This window comes from Brachyistius frenatus, unplaced genomic scaffold (genome assembly GCF_029030835.1).
Source record: "Brachyistius frenatus isolate BFR_SWC_R1_liver_20210118 unplaced genomic scaffold, ASM2903083v1 Contig_138, whole genome shotgun sequence".
Lineage (NCBI taxonomy): Eukaryota > Metazoa > Chordata > Actinopteri > Embiotocidae > Brachyistius > Brachyistius frenatus.
This window is the reverse complement of record NW_027210737.1, coordinates 52301-65000: the sequence shown is the minus strand read 5'-3', so window position 1 is coordinate 65000 and position 12700 is coordinate 52301. Positions and strand designations below refer to the sequence as shown.

Here is a 12700-nt window from a genome sequence, read left to right as displayed (position 1 = left end):
TGTGTGTCACTACTGTGTCTGTTGTGTGTGACTAGTGTGTCTGTTGTGTGTCACTAGTGTGTCTGTTGTGTGTGACTAGTGTATCTGTTGTGTCACTACTGTGTCTGTTGTGTCACTAGTATGTCTGTTTGTCACTACTGTGTCTGTTGTGTGTCACTACTGTGTCTGCTGTGTCACTAGTGTGTCTGTTTGTTACTACTGTGTCTGTTGTGTGTCACTACTGTGTCTGTTGTGTCACTAGTGTGTGTTGTGTGTCTGTTGTGTCACTAGTATGTCTGTTGTGTGTCACTACTGTGTCTGTTGTGTGTCACTAGTGTGTCTGTTGTGTCACTAGTATTTCACTAGTGTGTCTGTTGTGTGTCACTACTGTGTCTGTTGTGTATCACTACTGTGTCTGTTGTGTCACTAGTGTGTCTGTTGTGTGTCACTACTGTGTCTGTTGTGTGTCACTAGTGTATCTGTTGTGTCACTACTGTGTCTGTTGTGTGTCACTAGTGTATCTGTTGTGTGACTAGTGTATCTGTTGTGTGACTAGTGTGTCTGTTTTGTGTCACTAGTGTATCTGTTGTGTGTCACTAGTGTATCTGTTGTGTGTCACTAGTGTATCTGTTGTGTCACTAGTGTATCTGTTGTGTGTCACTAGTGTGTCTGTTGTGTGTCACTAGTGTGTCTGTTGTGTGTCACTAGTGTATCTGTTGTGTCACTACTGTGTCTGTTGTGTGTCACTAGTGTGTCTGTTGTGTGTCACTAGTGTATCTGTTGTGTGTCACTAGTGTATCTGTTGTGTGACTAGTGTGTCTGTTGTGTGACTAGTGTGTCTGTTTTGTGTCACTAGTGTGTCTGTTTTGTGTCACTAGTGTATCTGTTGTGTGTCACTAGTGTATCTGTTGTGTGACTAGTGTGTCTGTTGTGTGACTAGTGTGTCTGTTGTGTCACTAGTGTGTCTGTTGTGTGACTAGTGTGTCTGTTGTGTGTCACTAGTGTGTCTGTTGTGTGACTAGTGTGTCTGTTGTGTGTCACTACTGTGTCTGTTGTGTGACTAGTGTGTCTGTTGTGTGTCACTAGTGTGTCTGTTGTGTGTCACTAGTGGGTCTGTTGTGTGACTAGTGGGTCTGTTGTGTGTCACTAGTGTGTCTGTTGTGTGACTAGTGTGTCTGTTGTGTCACTAGTGTGTCTGTTGTGTGTCACTAGTGTGTCTGTTGTGTGTCACTAGTGTGTCTGTTGTGTGACTAGTGTGTCTGTTGTGTGACTAGTGTGTCTGTTGTGTGTCACTAGTGTGTCTGTTGTGTGTCACTAGTGTGTCTGTTGTGTCACTAGTGTGTGTTGTGTGTCTGTTGTGTCACTAGTATGTCTGTTTGTCACTACTGTGTCTGTTGTGTGTCACTACTGTGTCTGTTGTGTGACTAGTGTGTCTGTTGTGTGTCACTAGTGTGTCTGTTGTGTGTGACTAGTGTATCTGTTGTGTCACTAGTATGTCTGTTTGTCACTACTGTGTCTGTTGTGTGTCACTACTGTGTCTGTTGTGTCACTAGTATGTCACTAGTGTGTCTGTTGTGTGTCACTACTGTGTCTGTTGTGTCACTAGTGTGTCTGTGGTGTGTCACTACTGTGTCTGTTGTGTCACTAGTATGTCTGTTTGTCACTACTGTGTCTGTTGTGTGTCACTACTGTGTCTGTTGTGTCACTAGTATGTCACTAGTGTGTCTTGTGTGTCACTACTGTGTCTGTTGTGTCACTAGTGTGTCTGTTGTGTGACTAGTGTGTCTGTTGTGTGACTAGTGTGTCTATTGTGTGTCACTAGTGTGTCTATTGTGTGTCACTAGTGTGTCTGTTGTGTGTCTACTGTGTCTGTTGTGTGTCACTAGTGTGTCTGTTGTGTGTCTGTTGTGTGACTAGTGTATCTGTTGTGTGACTAGTGTGTCTGTTGTGTGACTAGTGTGTCTGTTGTGTCACTAGTGTGTCTGTTGTGTCACTAGTGTGTCTGTTGTGTGTCACTAGTGTGTCTGTTGTGTCACTAGTGTGTCTGTTGTGTGTCACTAGTGTGTCTGTTGTGTGTCACTAGTGTATCTGTTGTGTGTCTGTTGTGTCACTAGTATGTCTGTTTGTCACTACTGTGTCTGTTGTGTGTCACTACCGTGTCTGTTGTGTGTGACTAGTGTATCTGTTGTGTCACTACTGTGTTGTGTCACTAGTATGTCTGTTTGTCACTACTGTGTCTGTTGTGTGTCACTACTGTGTCTGTTGTGTCACTAGTATGTCACTAGTGTGTCTGTTGTGTGTCACTACTGTGTCTGTTGTGTGTCACTAGTGTATCTGTTGTGTCTGTTGTGTGTCACTAGTGTGTCTGTTGTGTGTCACTAGTGTATCTGTTGTGTGACTAGTGTGTCTGTTGTGTGACTAGTGTGTCTGTTGTGTGTCACTAGTGTATCTGTTGTGTGTCACTAGTGTGTCTGTTGTGTGTCACTAGTGTGTCACTAGTGTATCTGTTGTGTCACTACTGTGTTGTGTCACTAGTATGTCTGTTTGTCACTACTGTGTCTGTTGTGTGTCACTACTGTGTCTGTTGTGTCACTAGTATGTCACTAGTGTGTCTGTTGTGTGTCACTACTGTGTCTGTTGTGTGTCACTAGTGTATCTGTTGTGTCACTACTGTGTCTGTTGTGTGACTAGTGTGTCTGTTGTGTGTCACTAGTGTGTCTGTTGTGTGTCACTAGTGTATCTGTTGTGTGACTAGTGTGTCTGTTGTGTGACTAGTGTGTCTGTTGTGTGTCACTAGTGTGTCTGTTGTGTGTGACTAGTGTGTCTGTTGTGTGACTAGTGTGTCTGTTGTGTCACTAGTGTGTCTGTTGTGTGTCTACTGTGTCTGTTGTGTGTCACTAGTGTGTCTGTTGTGTCACTAGTGTGTCTGTTGTGTGTCACTAGTGTGTCTGTTGTGTGTCACTAGTGTATCTGTTGTGTGACTAGTGTGTCTGTTGTGTGACTAGTGTGTCTGTTGTGTGTCACTAGTGTATCTGTTATGTCACTAGTGTGTGTTGTGTGTCTGTTGTGTCACTAGTATGTCTGTTTGTCACTACTGTGTCTGTTGTGTGTCACTACTGTGTCTGTTGTGTGTGACTAGTGTGTCTGTTGTGTGTCACTAGTGTGTCTGTTGTGTGTGACTAGTGTATCTGTTGTGTCACTACTGTGTCTGTTGTGTGTCACTACTGTGTCTGTTGTGTCACTAGTGTGTCTGTTGTGTGTCACTACTGTGTCTGTTGTGTGTCACTAGTGTGTCTGTTGTGTCACTAGTGTGTCACTAGTATGTCTGTTTGTCACTACTGTGTCTGTTGTGTGTCACTACTGTGTCTGTTGTGTGTCACTAGTGTGTCTGTTTGTTACTACTGTGTCTGTTGTGTGTCACTACTGTGTCTGTTGTGTCACTAGTGTGTCTGTTTGTTACTACTGTGTCTGTTGTGTGTCACTACTGTGTCTGTTGTGTCACTAGTGTGTCTGTTGTGTGTCACTACTGTGTCTGTTGTGTCACTAGTGTGTCTGTTTGTTACTACTGTGTCTGTTGTGTGTCACTACTGTGTCTGTTGTGTCACTAGTGTGTCTGTTTGTTACTACTGTGTCTGTTGTGTGTCACTACTGTGTCTGTTGTGTGTCACTAGTGTGTCTGTTTGTTACTACTGTGTCTGTTGTGTGTCACTACTGTGTCTGTTGTGTCACTAGTGTGTCTGTTTGTCACTACTGTGTCTGTTGTGTGTCACTACTGTGTCTGTTGTGTCACTAGTGTGTCTGTTTGTTACTACTGTGTCTGTTGTGTCACTAGTGTGTCTGTTGTGTGTCACTACTGTGTCTGTTGTGTCACTAGTGTGTCTGTTTGTTACTACTGTGTCTGTTGTGTCACTAGTGTGTCTGTTGTGTGTCACTAGTGTGAGATGGCGTTCCCCCGAGTGAAGCCGGCTCCTGACGAGACGGCCTTCAGTGAGTGTCTGCTGAAGAGGAACCAGGACTTGAGCCCCACACCGGCCGAGCAGGTCGGTCCTCCAACATGCGTTGATTACATCATAACCTGCTGTTTGAATTATTTTATATAATAACCTGCTGTTTGAATTATTTTATATAATAACCTGCTGTTTGAATTATTTGAATTACCCACTGTCGTTGAAGTTTTCTCCCAGAAACCCTGTCCTCTGTTGTCGTCCTGTATTCAGTCCTCCATCTTGTCGCTGGTCACAAAGATCAATAATGTCATCGACAACCTGATTGTTGCACCGGGAAACTTTGAAGTGGTGAGTCATACATGTACCCACCTGGCAGACTATTTGTTATTATTAATGTGTCAGTGTGAAATAAAGTGTCAGACATGTTGACATATTTAAATAACCCTCCAGCATTACATGAATAAACACAGAGTGTTTAGTAACTGTTTTGTTTGTTTGTTGGGTTTCTCGCTCATATTTTGTACATAAATAGTGTTTTGGTTGATTGAATGTGTTGTTGACTAAACCGTTTATTTTAGCCAGTATGAATCCATCCCATGTTAATACGGTGTCCCCTGGTAGCAAATCGAAGAGGTGCGTCAGGTGGGTTCATATAAGAAGGGAACCATGACGACCGGACACAACGTCGCGGACCTGGTTGTGATCCTGAAGATCCTCCCGACATGTGAGTGATCAGTGGAAGTGATGTCATCGTATGAACGGGAGGTTTAATGATCCAAACTGTGACTGTGAAGGAGTTCAGGTGCTGCTCAGGTTCTTTAAAGAGAAACCTGCAGGTTGATGACATCATCAGTAGGGAATGAAGCAGATGTTTATATATTGCAGCAGATGTTTAGATCCACCTCACAAGAGGCGGAGCGGCGAAGCACGGTCGAGTCTATCCGGAAGAAACGAGATTCCTTCAGGAGTTTTTACAGAAGAGGTGGAACATTGAAATAAACACGCATGACGAACCACAGCTTTATGATTCGGAGCCCGCTGGACATCGAAGAAATGATGAGAAATAACGGCCGTTCATTGGTGGTGTGAGAAGCAGCAGAGATCACGCTACTGTAGGTTTCACTATGACATCATAATATAACACATCCATTTGTCTTTTCATAGCAGAGTATTAATACTTCTAACAGAAACTACTGTCCACACTGGAGTCTGTGGCTGCTACCAACGTAGTGATCTGAGCTGCTCACACTCATGACCCCGTGACCTCTGGTACTGAAGAGTGAGCTGGCCACCGGCTCTTTTAGCAGAACTTCTGACTTTGTCCCGTAAAACATCAACTCGTGCGTGTGCGCGCTGAGGAAATGACAAGTTTGATCTGTGATGTTGGTTATCAGTTTCTGTGGTGATGATGAATGTATTTCCTGTTACAGTGGAGGCGGTTGCTGCTCTTGGGAACAAAGTGGTGGAGACCCTTCGCACACAGGACCCGTCTGAAGGTAACACACACACACACACACACACACACACAGAGAACATTGACATCCATTAAAGAGCAGCTGTGATGATGTTTAACAGACGGAGAGACGACCACATGCAGAAAACCAGCTCTCATTTTGTTCCCTTTTATTCAGGATAAAACAGTGAACTTGATTATTAGTTTATTTCAGTGACATCGTGTTGTTTAACAACATGTATGTGAGTCTGTGTCATGTCTGATGGAGCGTGTCGCTGCTTTCAGTGTTGTCCATGCTGACCAATGAGACGGGCTTCGAGATCAGTTCAGCTGACGCCACCGTCAAGATTCTCATCACCACCGTCCCCCCCAACCTGCGCAAGCTGGACCCGGAGCTGCACTGTACGTCCTCAGCACGCACACGCACACGCACACACACACGATGCTGGATCATATCCTGATCTAGTTGGGATTGAGTTTATTTTAATGTTGGTTTGATTGAGGGACCGTCATTAGTCCATCACCTAATGTTTTTGAAAAAATTCTCACATTGAATTAACTCTAGAAAGATAATTTGTTTATTTAAACACTGATTATTTGTATTTTGACGATGAAATGTTGTAAAAAGGTCATAAATCTGTATTTGTACGCTGCAGATTGGTGTCAAATGTGTTCTGACCAGACTGTTTATAAAAATGTTCGTAGCTTCCAGGTCTGAAAAATGAGGCTTTAAGCTGCAATACCACCGAGTGCCACTAGAGGCTCCATAGACTCCCATTCAACTTCTCTCATCAAATCCAAAGTGAATAAAATGTGTCCATCAGTTATCTCGGTGTTGTTAGCTAAAGTCACTCCTTCTTCTTAGTTTTCTGGAGGTCCATCTGAAAATAATCCCTCATTCATTAGAAAAGAAGATTCAAGAAGACCTGTTTTTTTTTTTTTTTTTTTTTTTTTTTGGGGGGGGGGGCGTGTCCATTGGCTCCTCCCCCAGCTCGTCCAAATATGGTCACTTCCTGCTCCAAACCGCTCCGAACTAGTAAAGATGGTGACGGACAGAATCTGAACTGGAGGATTCATAACGTTCAGAAACCAACGATGACATCACTGATGGTTGATGACATCACTGATGGTTGATGGATTATACTCGACTATCTTCTAACACACTATGTGATCAAACTTCATGAAAGGATCAGAAAACACTGTAAACACACGTAACGTTTCTGCTGCTTTGATTGACCTGCGTTGTATTAATGACGGAGCCTGTCAAAATAAAAGTATCTGACTGAAATAAAATGCTGAGCTAACTGTTCCTCCTGTTTCCTCAGTGGACATCAAGGTGCTGCAGAGCGCCCTCGCTGCCATCCGCCACGCCCGCTGGTTCGAGGAAAATGCCTCTCAGTCAACGTGAGGCCGTTTCTCTGCACTCGTATCAAACCTGCTGCTTTCTGTTACCGTGAACTCACCTGAACTGTTCATAATCCTCAGGGTCAAAGTCCTGATCCGCCTGCTCAAGGACCTGAGGCTGCGCTTCCCCGGCTTCGAACCCCTCACCCCCTGGATCCTGGACCTGCTGGTGAGTAAACAACACGACCGTGTGGCTGCATGTCCAGGTCATCTCAGGACCAGATCAGAGCGTCACACGGTTTCTGTTGGGTGTGAACGGTGAGCAGCACACCGTCCCTCAGTGATGAGGTCACAGCAGTGAGCACCACACCGTCCCTCAGTGATGAGGTCACAGCAGTGAGCACCACACCGTCCCTCAGTGATGAGGTCACAGCAGTGAGCACCACACCGTCCCTCAGTGATGAGGTCACAGCAGTGAGCACCACACCGTCCCTCAGTGATGAGGTCACAGCAGTGAGCACCACACCGTCCCTCAGTAATGAGGTCACAGCAGTGAGGTTTGTCCTTCTTGTTTCAGGGCCACTCTGCCGTGATGAACAACCCGTCCAGGCAGCCGCTGTCCCTGAACGTGGCCTACAGGTCGGTGTTTACTCTCCTCGGTGTCGGTTTGTTCAGTCATTACAGACGGACCGTTTTCTCTGACTCTCTTTGTTGGACCTTTTTGAAGGCGCTGCCTGCAGATGTTGGCTGCTGGTCTCTTCCTGCCCGGCTCAGTGGGCATCACCGACCCCTGTGAGAGTGGAAACTTCAGAGTGCACACAGTGATGACTCTAGAGCAGCAGGTGGGTCTGGTCTCACACACACACACACACACACACACACACACACACACACACACACACACACACACACACACACACACACACACTATGATGTGTGTCTGTTGTTTATTGGTGGCGTTGGGAAGAAAACATCACAGCAGCTGAAAACACTTTGGAGGAGTTGCCGAGCCTGATGACAGTGATAACTGTGTGTGTGTGTGTGTGTGTGTGTGTGTGTGTGTGTGTGTGTGTGTGTGTGTGTGTGTGTGTCTCCAGGATATGGTGTGTTTCACAGCACAGACTCTGGTCAGGGTTCTCTCTCACGGAGGCTACAGGAAGATCCTCGGCCTGGAGGGAGACGCCAGCTGTAAGATCATCTCCGTCATGTTTCCGTTTCCTGCGGCTCCTCACATTCCTACTTTTTGTCCATGTCATGATGTCATGATGTCATGATGTCATGAGAATGTGGAGTTGTGCGTTCGATGTGCTCTCCATCAAGGCTGCACTTGTTAGAAACTGTTCATAGCGGATTAATACAGGGTTATTTTTCAAGTCTGTCTTTGTATATTCAGCCATAAAATGCATACTTATTTTTTTATTTCGTCCTTTTCAAATACTCGTGTGCAGATGAACACGGTCCTGAGCCCCTTAAGGCACACGTATAATAACTGGAGCCGGCTAAAAGTGCGGTCCCACAACGGACTGGTGTCCGTCTCCGTTCAGGATCATAAACCTGGTTTCAGAACAGCTCTTCTGTTTTCTGGACATGTTGAGCTGTGCTTCTTGAAACTAATAAATGGCTTGTGATGTGTTGATGCAGACTTGGCGACAGAGATGTCCACCTGGGACGGTGTGATCGTCACTCCGTCTGAGAAGGCCTACGAGAAGCCTCCGGAGAGGAAGGAGGAGGAGGACGAAGCTCTGGAGGAGGGAGGAGACGGAGAGGACGAGAGCATGGAGACGCAGGAGTGATGACGAGGTGGCTTCCTTCATCACCAACATCACACGCTCCACTTCCTCTTTATTAAAAGACGGATGTGCTGTTGTTGTTGTTGTTGTTGTTGTGTTGACCTGACAGGTTGTGCTCTGTTTCCACAGTTGGTGAGCTGATTGACGTCCTGTCAGCCGGACGTCGCGGGTCACCAGCTGGAGGCGCGTTCGTTCGTTCGTTCGCCGGGCCGCTGACGTGTTCACACAAACAACTGGCCTCATTTCATGTCATTTTTTTATTGTGATGTTTCTTCTTTCCCTTTGTTTTATTTGTACTTCCTGTTTCTAACAGTGACATAAACGTTTTTAGTTTATCCTGCGTCTCATCCGTGTCTAAATCACAGCAGGTGTTTGAGTTGGAGCTCGAAGGTGAAACACTCAGTCTGAAGTCCAACTTATCAACCAGGTCACACTGCAAAATGTGTAGAAAATCTCATAATTCCCGACAGCAGTGGTTTCACTGATGGAACAGAAAATGTCTTGACTCTGGAAGTATTTGTTATATTTAATGACATTAAATCAGGAAGTCCAGTCAAGGAAAAAAAGCACAAACCCAGTGACAGAAGATGAGGAGGAATCTGTTGGTACCTTCCCTGAAAACAAGAAAAAAAGACCATTTTCTCACTTTCCCACTGATAAAAGTAACTGGCCTCCATCATTGTTTGTTCCAGCTGTTATCTCTTCAGCCTAGGCTGCATCCAGGCAGTCCGACTAGTCACATGGACCTGAAACTATAATATTAATGTTAATAACGGGTGATTTATCACATAATGTTCATCATATTTGCAGCTGTAGACTTATTTCTAATGTTTTCAGCAGGAACCAACAAATCTGTGGAGCCAGTTTTAGAATAAACTTTGAAGAAAAAATATCTTATTTCTTTCACACTTTCTCTGCTTCACTCTGACAGACGAGAAAATAACTTGTAATTTCATCACTTGTCACGAGGAACGAAGCTTCGTTTCAGCGAGCTGTTCTTGGTACCAATAAATTCCTCTATATATTTATTTCAGATTGCAGGTTAGAAAATATGAATTTGCTGTAATTCTAAATATATACATTTATTTCTGCTTGAAGATTAGAATAGTTCATTTCAATTTCAGTAGTTTTCATTCACTTTTCACACAGACAGTTAAAAGATGAATAAGTAACCGTGTTGTTTGAGTCCTGCACACACAGCAGATTTCATACAACCGTCCAGAGAGAACTCGTGACATCATCAGAGCTGCTGCTATTTTACAGGGAGTTTCAGAGGATTATGGGACAGATGATGCTGCCCACTAGTGGATGTGTGAGGAACTGCATGTCAAATGAATATTTTTCCTCCTTCCAGAAGCAGTATGATGATGTTTGGGCTTCATAATCCAGAACCTCAGCAGCCCGGTGTTGGTTCTGCTGCTTCACTTCACAGAAAAGAGCCGTGAAACATGAGATATGTGAGAAGAAACAACCTGCACCACTTGTACTGTGGTGATATTTATAATCTGAAGGTCTCCATGATTCCTCATAGCAAAGCAACCCAACGGAAATCGGACAAGTTTTATTTAAACTGATGGAGGATGAATGAATGAATTTGGCCAGAAACAAACTGAGCTCAGTGCATGTTGGTACCATTTATCTGTTCTGTTAATGGAGGTGTTGGCTGTTTGTTGCAGTCTCAGTGTATCCAACAACAAAACACTGCCACGGTGAAGACGATGCAGGCGGCCTTCCTCACTCTGCTGACTTCAACCTTTCTGTGTCAGGAAATCTCAGGTTTTTTTGTCTGATTTGACACCTGCTGGTGTTTTGCTGTTTTTAGGTGACTGAGAGGACGACCAGGTGCTTTTGTGTTTGAAATGTTTTCTGTGTATGATGGCTGAAGTGTGAGAGCGCTGGGAGATGGATGCAGGACTGATGTGTAGAGTGGCGCTGATGAATGAGCAGCTGGATGTCCGTGTGGATGTGTACTGATCCGAGGCGGAGCTCTGTGAGGAGCTCTGTGTGGAGCTCTGTGAGGAGCTCTGTGAGGAGCTCTGTGTGGAGCTCTGTGAGGAGCTCTGTGAGGAGCTCTGTGTGGAGCTCTGTGTGGAGCTCTGTGAGGAGCTCTGTGAGGAGCTCTGTGAGGAGCTCTGTGAGGAGCTCTGTGAGGAGCTCTGTGAGGAGCTCTGTGAGGAGCTCTGTGAGGAGCTCTGTGTGTCGGTGCAGGACAGTTCAGAGCTGGAGGAGTTACTCGCTGTCAGCTGGGTGAACAAACTCCTCAACTACAAACACACAGACACAGAACCACCTGTGTCCTAACGCTGTGGGATTCTCCTCCCTGGTTCTGCCTCTGACGGGCCGGGGGTCATGGCTTGAGTTTGAGCCAGGGGTGGAGCAGGGTGAGGATGGAGAGGACGGAGGAGGCCAGGCCGCAGGCTCCGACGAAGCCGGGCCCCGTGGGGTAGATCGCCAGCCGGTCCAGCGGGATGAAGATGTCGCAGCTGTTCTTCAGCAGGTCCAGCAGCAGCGGCGGGTTGCTGTGCAGCACCGTCACCACCAGATGGAGCTGTCTGCGGAGCCACGCCCAAAGGACGGGCGGGGCCACGGCACCCCGCAGGGCAGGTGAGGAGGTGGAGGACAGGTGGTCAGCGGTAGGGGTGGTGCTGGGGGAGGGCGGGGCTTTGGTGGCTCTGTAGCGAGCTTCACTCTCCATGAGGAGGTGGAGCTCGTACACGTCCCGAGTCAGGTTGAGGATCAGAGCAAAGAGGTAGTACCTGCAGAACAACATCACAGTCCGTGTTCACAGCCTCAGTTTACGGTTTTCTCCATAAAGGACGTCCTGATGACTTTCTATCACTGACCTGAAAGATCTCTGACTCCATTTGTTCTGGTCCAGTTTGGAGATGAGGCCCGTTTTCCCCGCCCACAGCACGTTGTCGCAGGCGAAGTACATGGCTCTGTTCAGGTGTCCGATGGTGAGGCAGAGCCGCAGCACGCTGTCCGACAGGTGGATGGACCTCTTGGCGGCCTCCAGCGCCTCCACGGAGTTCCCCAGACGCAGCACTGCGGGACACAAGGCGTCAGTGGCACCGCGGTGCTGCTCACAGAAGTCACGAACGGACCCACTCACGTTTCCTCGTCAGGCTCATGTGGGCCTCCAGCTGACTGACGGTTCTGCGGAGTTCTGACGCCGCCTCGCCCCGGTGCAGAGTGGAGCCCAGCAGGGTGCAGGCATACTGAGCAGCCCTGGGAACACACACACACACACACACACACACACACACACACACACACACACACACACACACACTTTGAAAGCTGACACATCAAGAACTGACGGGATCCATTCCCAAAGTAAATGAGCACATAAAGAGTCTCTGATGGGAGCAGAACCAGAACCAGAACCAGAACCTTTCATCTCGTCTGTCTCAGTAATAAACAGTCAGTGAACCGTTTAATCAGCTCACACTGACCAACACGACCAGCAGCTAGTGTGTGTGTGTGTGTGTGTGTGTGTGTGTGTGTGTGTGTGTGTGTGTGTGTGTGTGTGTGTGTGTTCTCTCAGTAAACAAACAGCGGTTGTTCCAACGTCGTTGTTTGTTGTTTGTTGACCGTTTTGTTTCCGGGTGGTCTGCTGTTTTTAACCTCGCAGGGCAGCAGACTGAACGTCCGGTGCTCATGAGGTGGTTCCGTTACCTGATGACTCTCTCCTTGCCTTGGCTCTGGGCGTTGAAGCGGACCCACGAGTCCATCCTGGCCCGGTGCTGCCGCACCACCTCTGGAGCTGCAGAGACACTTTGTGTTTGCTGAAGTTGTATTCAGAGGAAAGTTGAAGAGTCAGAAGAGCTCAGGTCTGTTTGAAATCTTCCATCTTCGCTGTAGTAAAGTGATCGACTCGGTTTCAACACTTCCCTTCTTCTTCTACTGCTTCGTCTTCTTCTTCTTCTGTTGTTGGGGTTTATTGGCGGTTGGCAGACCAACTTAAAATTGCATTACCGCCACCTGCTGGACTGGAGTGGGCAGCGAAACATTGGCAGGAAGAAAAATACAAAGCAAAACAAAAAGATAAACCCCTAAATCTGTTTCGTTGATTCATTCCATCATGTGTTTATGTGCTTTCCTCAACTCTTCCCAAAGTATGTTTTCTAGGGTGAACTCAGATCAGAGCTGGTACCCCCTGGTACTCCCTGGTACCCCCTGGTACC

General features: G+C 46.6%; 2 protein-coding genes across 3 annotated transcripts in view; one reads left to right on the top strand and one right to left on the bottom strand.

Annotated features, from left to right (window-relative positions):
* ilf2 (interleukin enhancer binding factor 2) overlaps nt 1-8848 on the top strand; it is an 11611-nt gene extending 2763 nt beyond the window's left edge. Inside the window, exons 4-15 of the mRNA XM_069715124.1 lie at nt 3915-4019; nt 4197-4274; nt 4548-4650; nt 5357-5422; nt 5665-5781; nt 6705-6783; nt 6865-6952; nt 7301-7362; nt 7451-7565; nt 7821-7911; nt 8365-8523; nt 8643-8848. Coding sequence (XP_069571225.1) covers nt 3915-4019; nt 4197-4274; nt 4548-4650; nt 5357-5422; nt 5665-5781; nt 6705-6783; nt 6865-6952; nt 7301-7362; nt 7451-7565; nt 7821-7911; nt 8365-8516 — 1056 coding nt within the window. The 3' untranslated portion in view covers nt 8517-8523; nt 8643-8848. The remainder of the gene's footprint in view (nt 1-3914; nt 4020-4196; nt 4275-4547; nt 4651-5356; nt 5423-5664; nt 5782-6704; nt 6784-6864; nt 6953-7300; nt 7363-7450; nt 7566-7820; nt 7912-8364; nt 8524-8642) is intronic.
* Nucleotides 8849-9021: 173 nt separating this feature from the next.
* On the bottom strand, nt 9022-12441 carry pex11b (peroxisomal biogenesis factor 11 beta). 2 transcript variants are annotated; one of them, XM_069715125.1, is made up of 4 exons: nt 12192-12441; nt 11626-11741; nt 11357-11558; nt 9022-11269 (listed from the first exon to the last, which is right to left on the bottom strand). In XM_069715125.1, the coding sequence occupies exons 1-4, from the start codon at nt 12245-12247 to the stop codon at nt 10861-10863; spliced, it is 783 nt and encodes a 260-aa protein (XP_069571226.1). In that variant the 5' UTR covers nt 12248-12441; the 3' UTR covers nt 9022-10860. The 2 variants fall into 2 exon arrangements, with proteins under 2 accessions (XP_069571226.1, XP_069571227.1); XM_069715126.1 differs by lacking the exon at nt 12192-12441 and adding an exon at nt 11776-12181.
* Nucleotides 12442-12700: the final 259 nt, after the last annotated feature.

Coding starts and splice junctions, on each gene's coding strand:
- pex11b (XM_069715125.1), bottom strand. CDS start 12,247: ATGGACTCGTGGGTCCGCTTCAACGCCCAGAGCCAAGGCAAGGAGAGA. Junction 11,559..11,625: donor CATGAGCCTGACGAGGAAAC/GTGAGTGGGTCC, acceptor TGTGTCCCGCAG/TGCTGCGTCTGGGGAACTCC. Junction 11,270..11,356: donor TGGAGTCAGAGATCTTTCAG/GTCAGTGATAGA, acceptor GTTGTTCTGCAG/GTACTACCTCTTTGCTCTGA.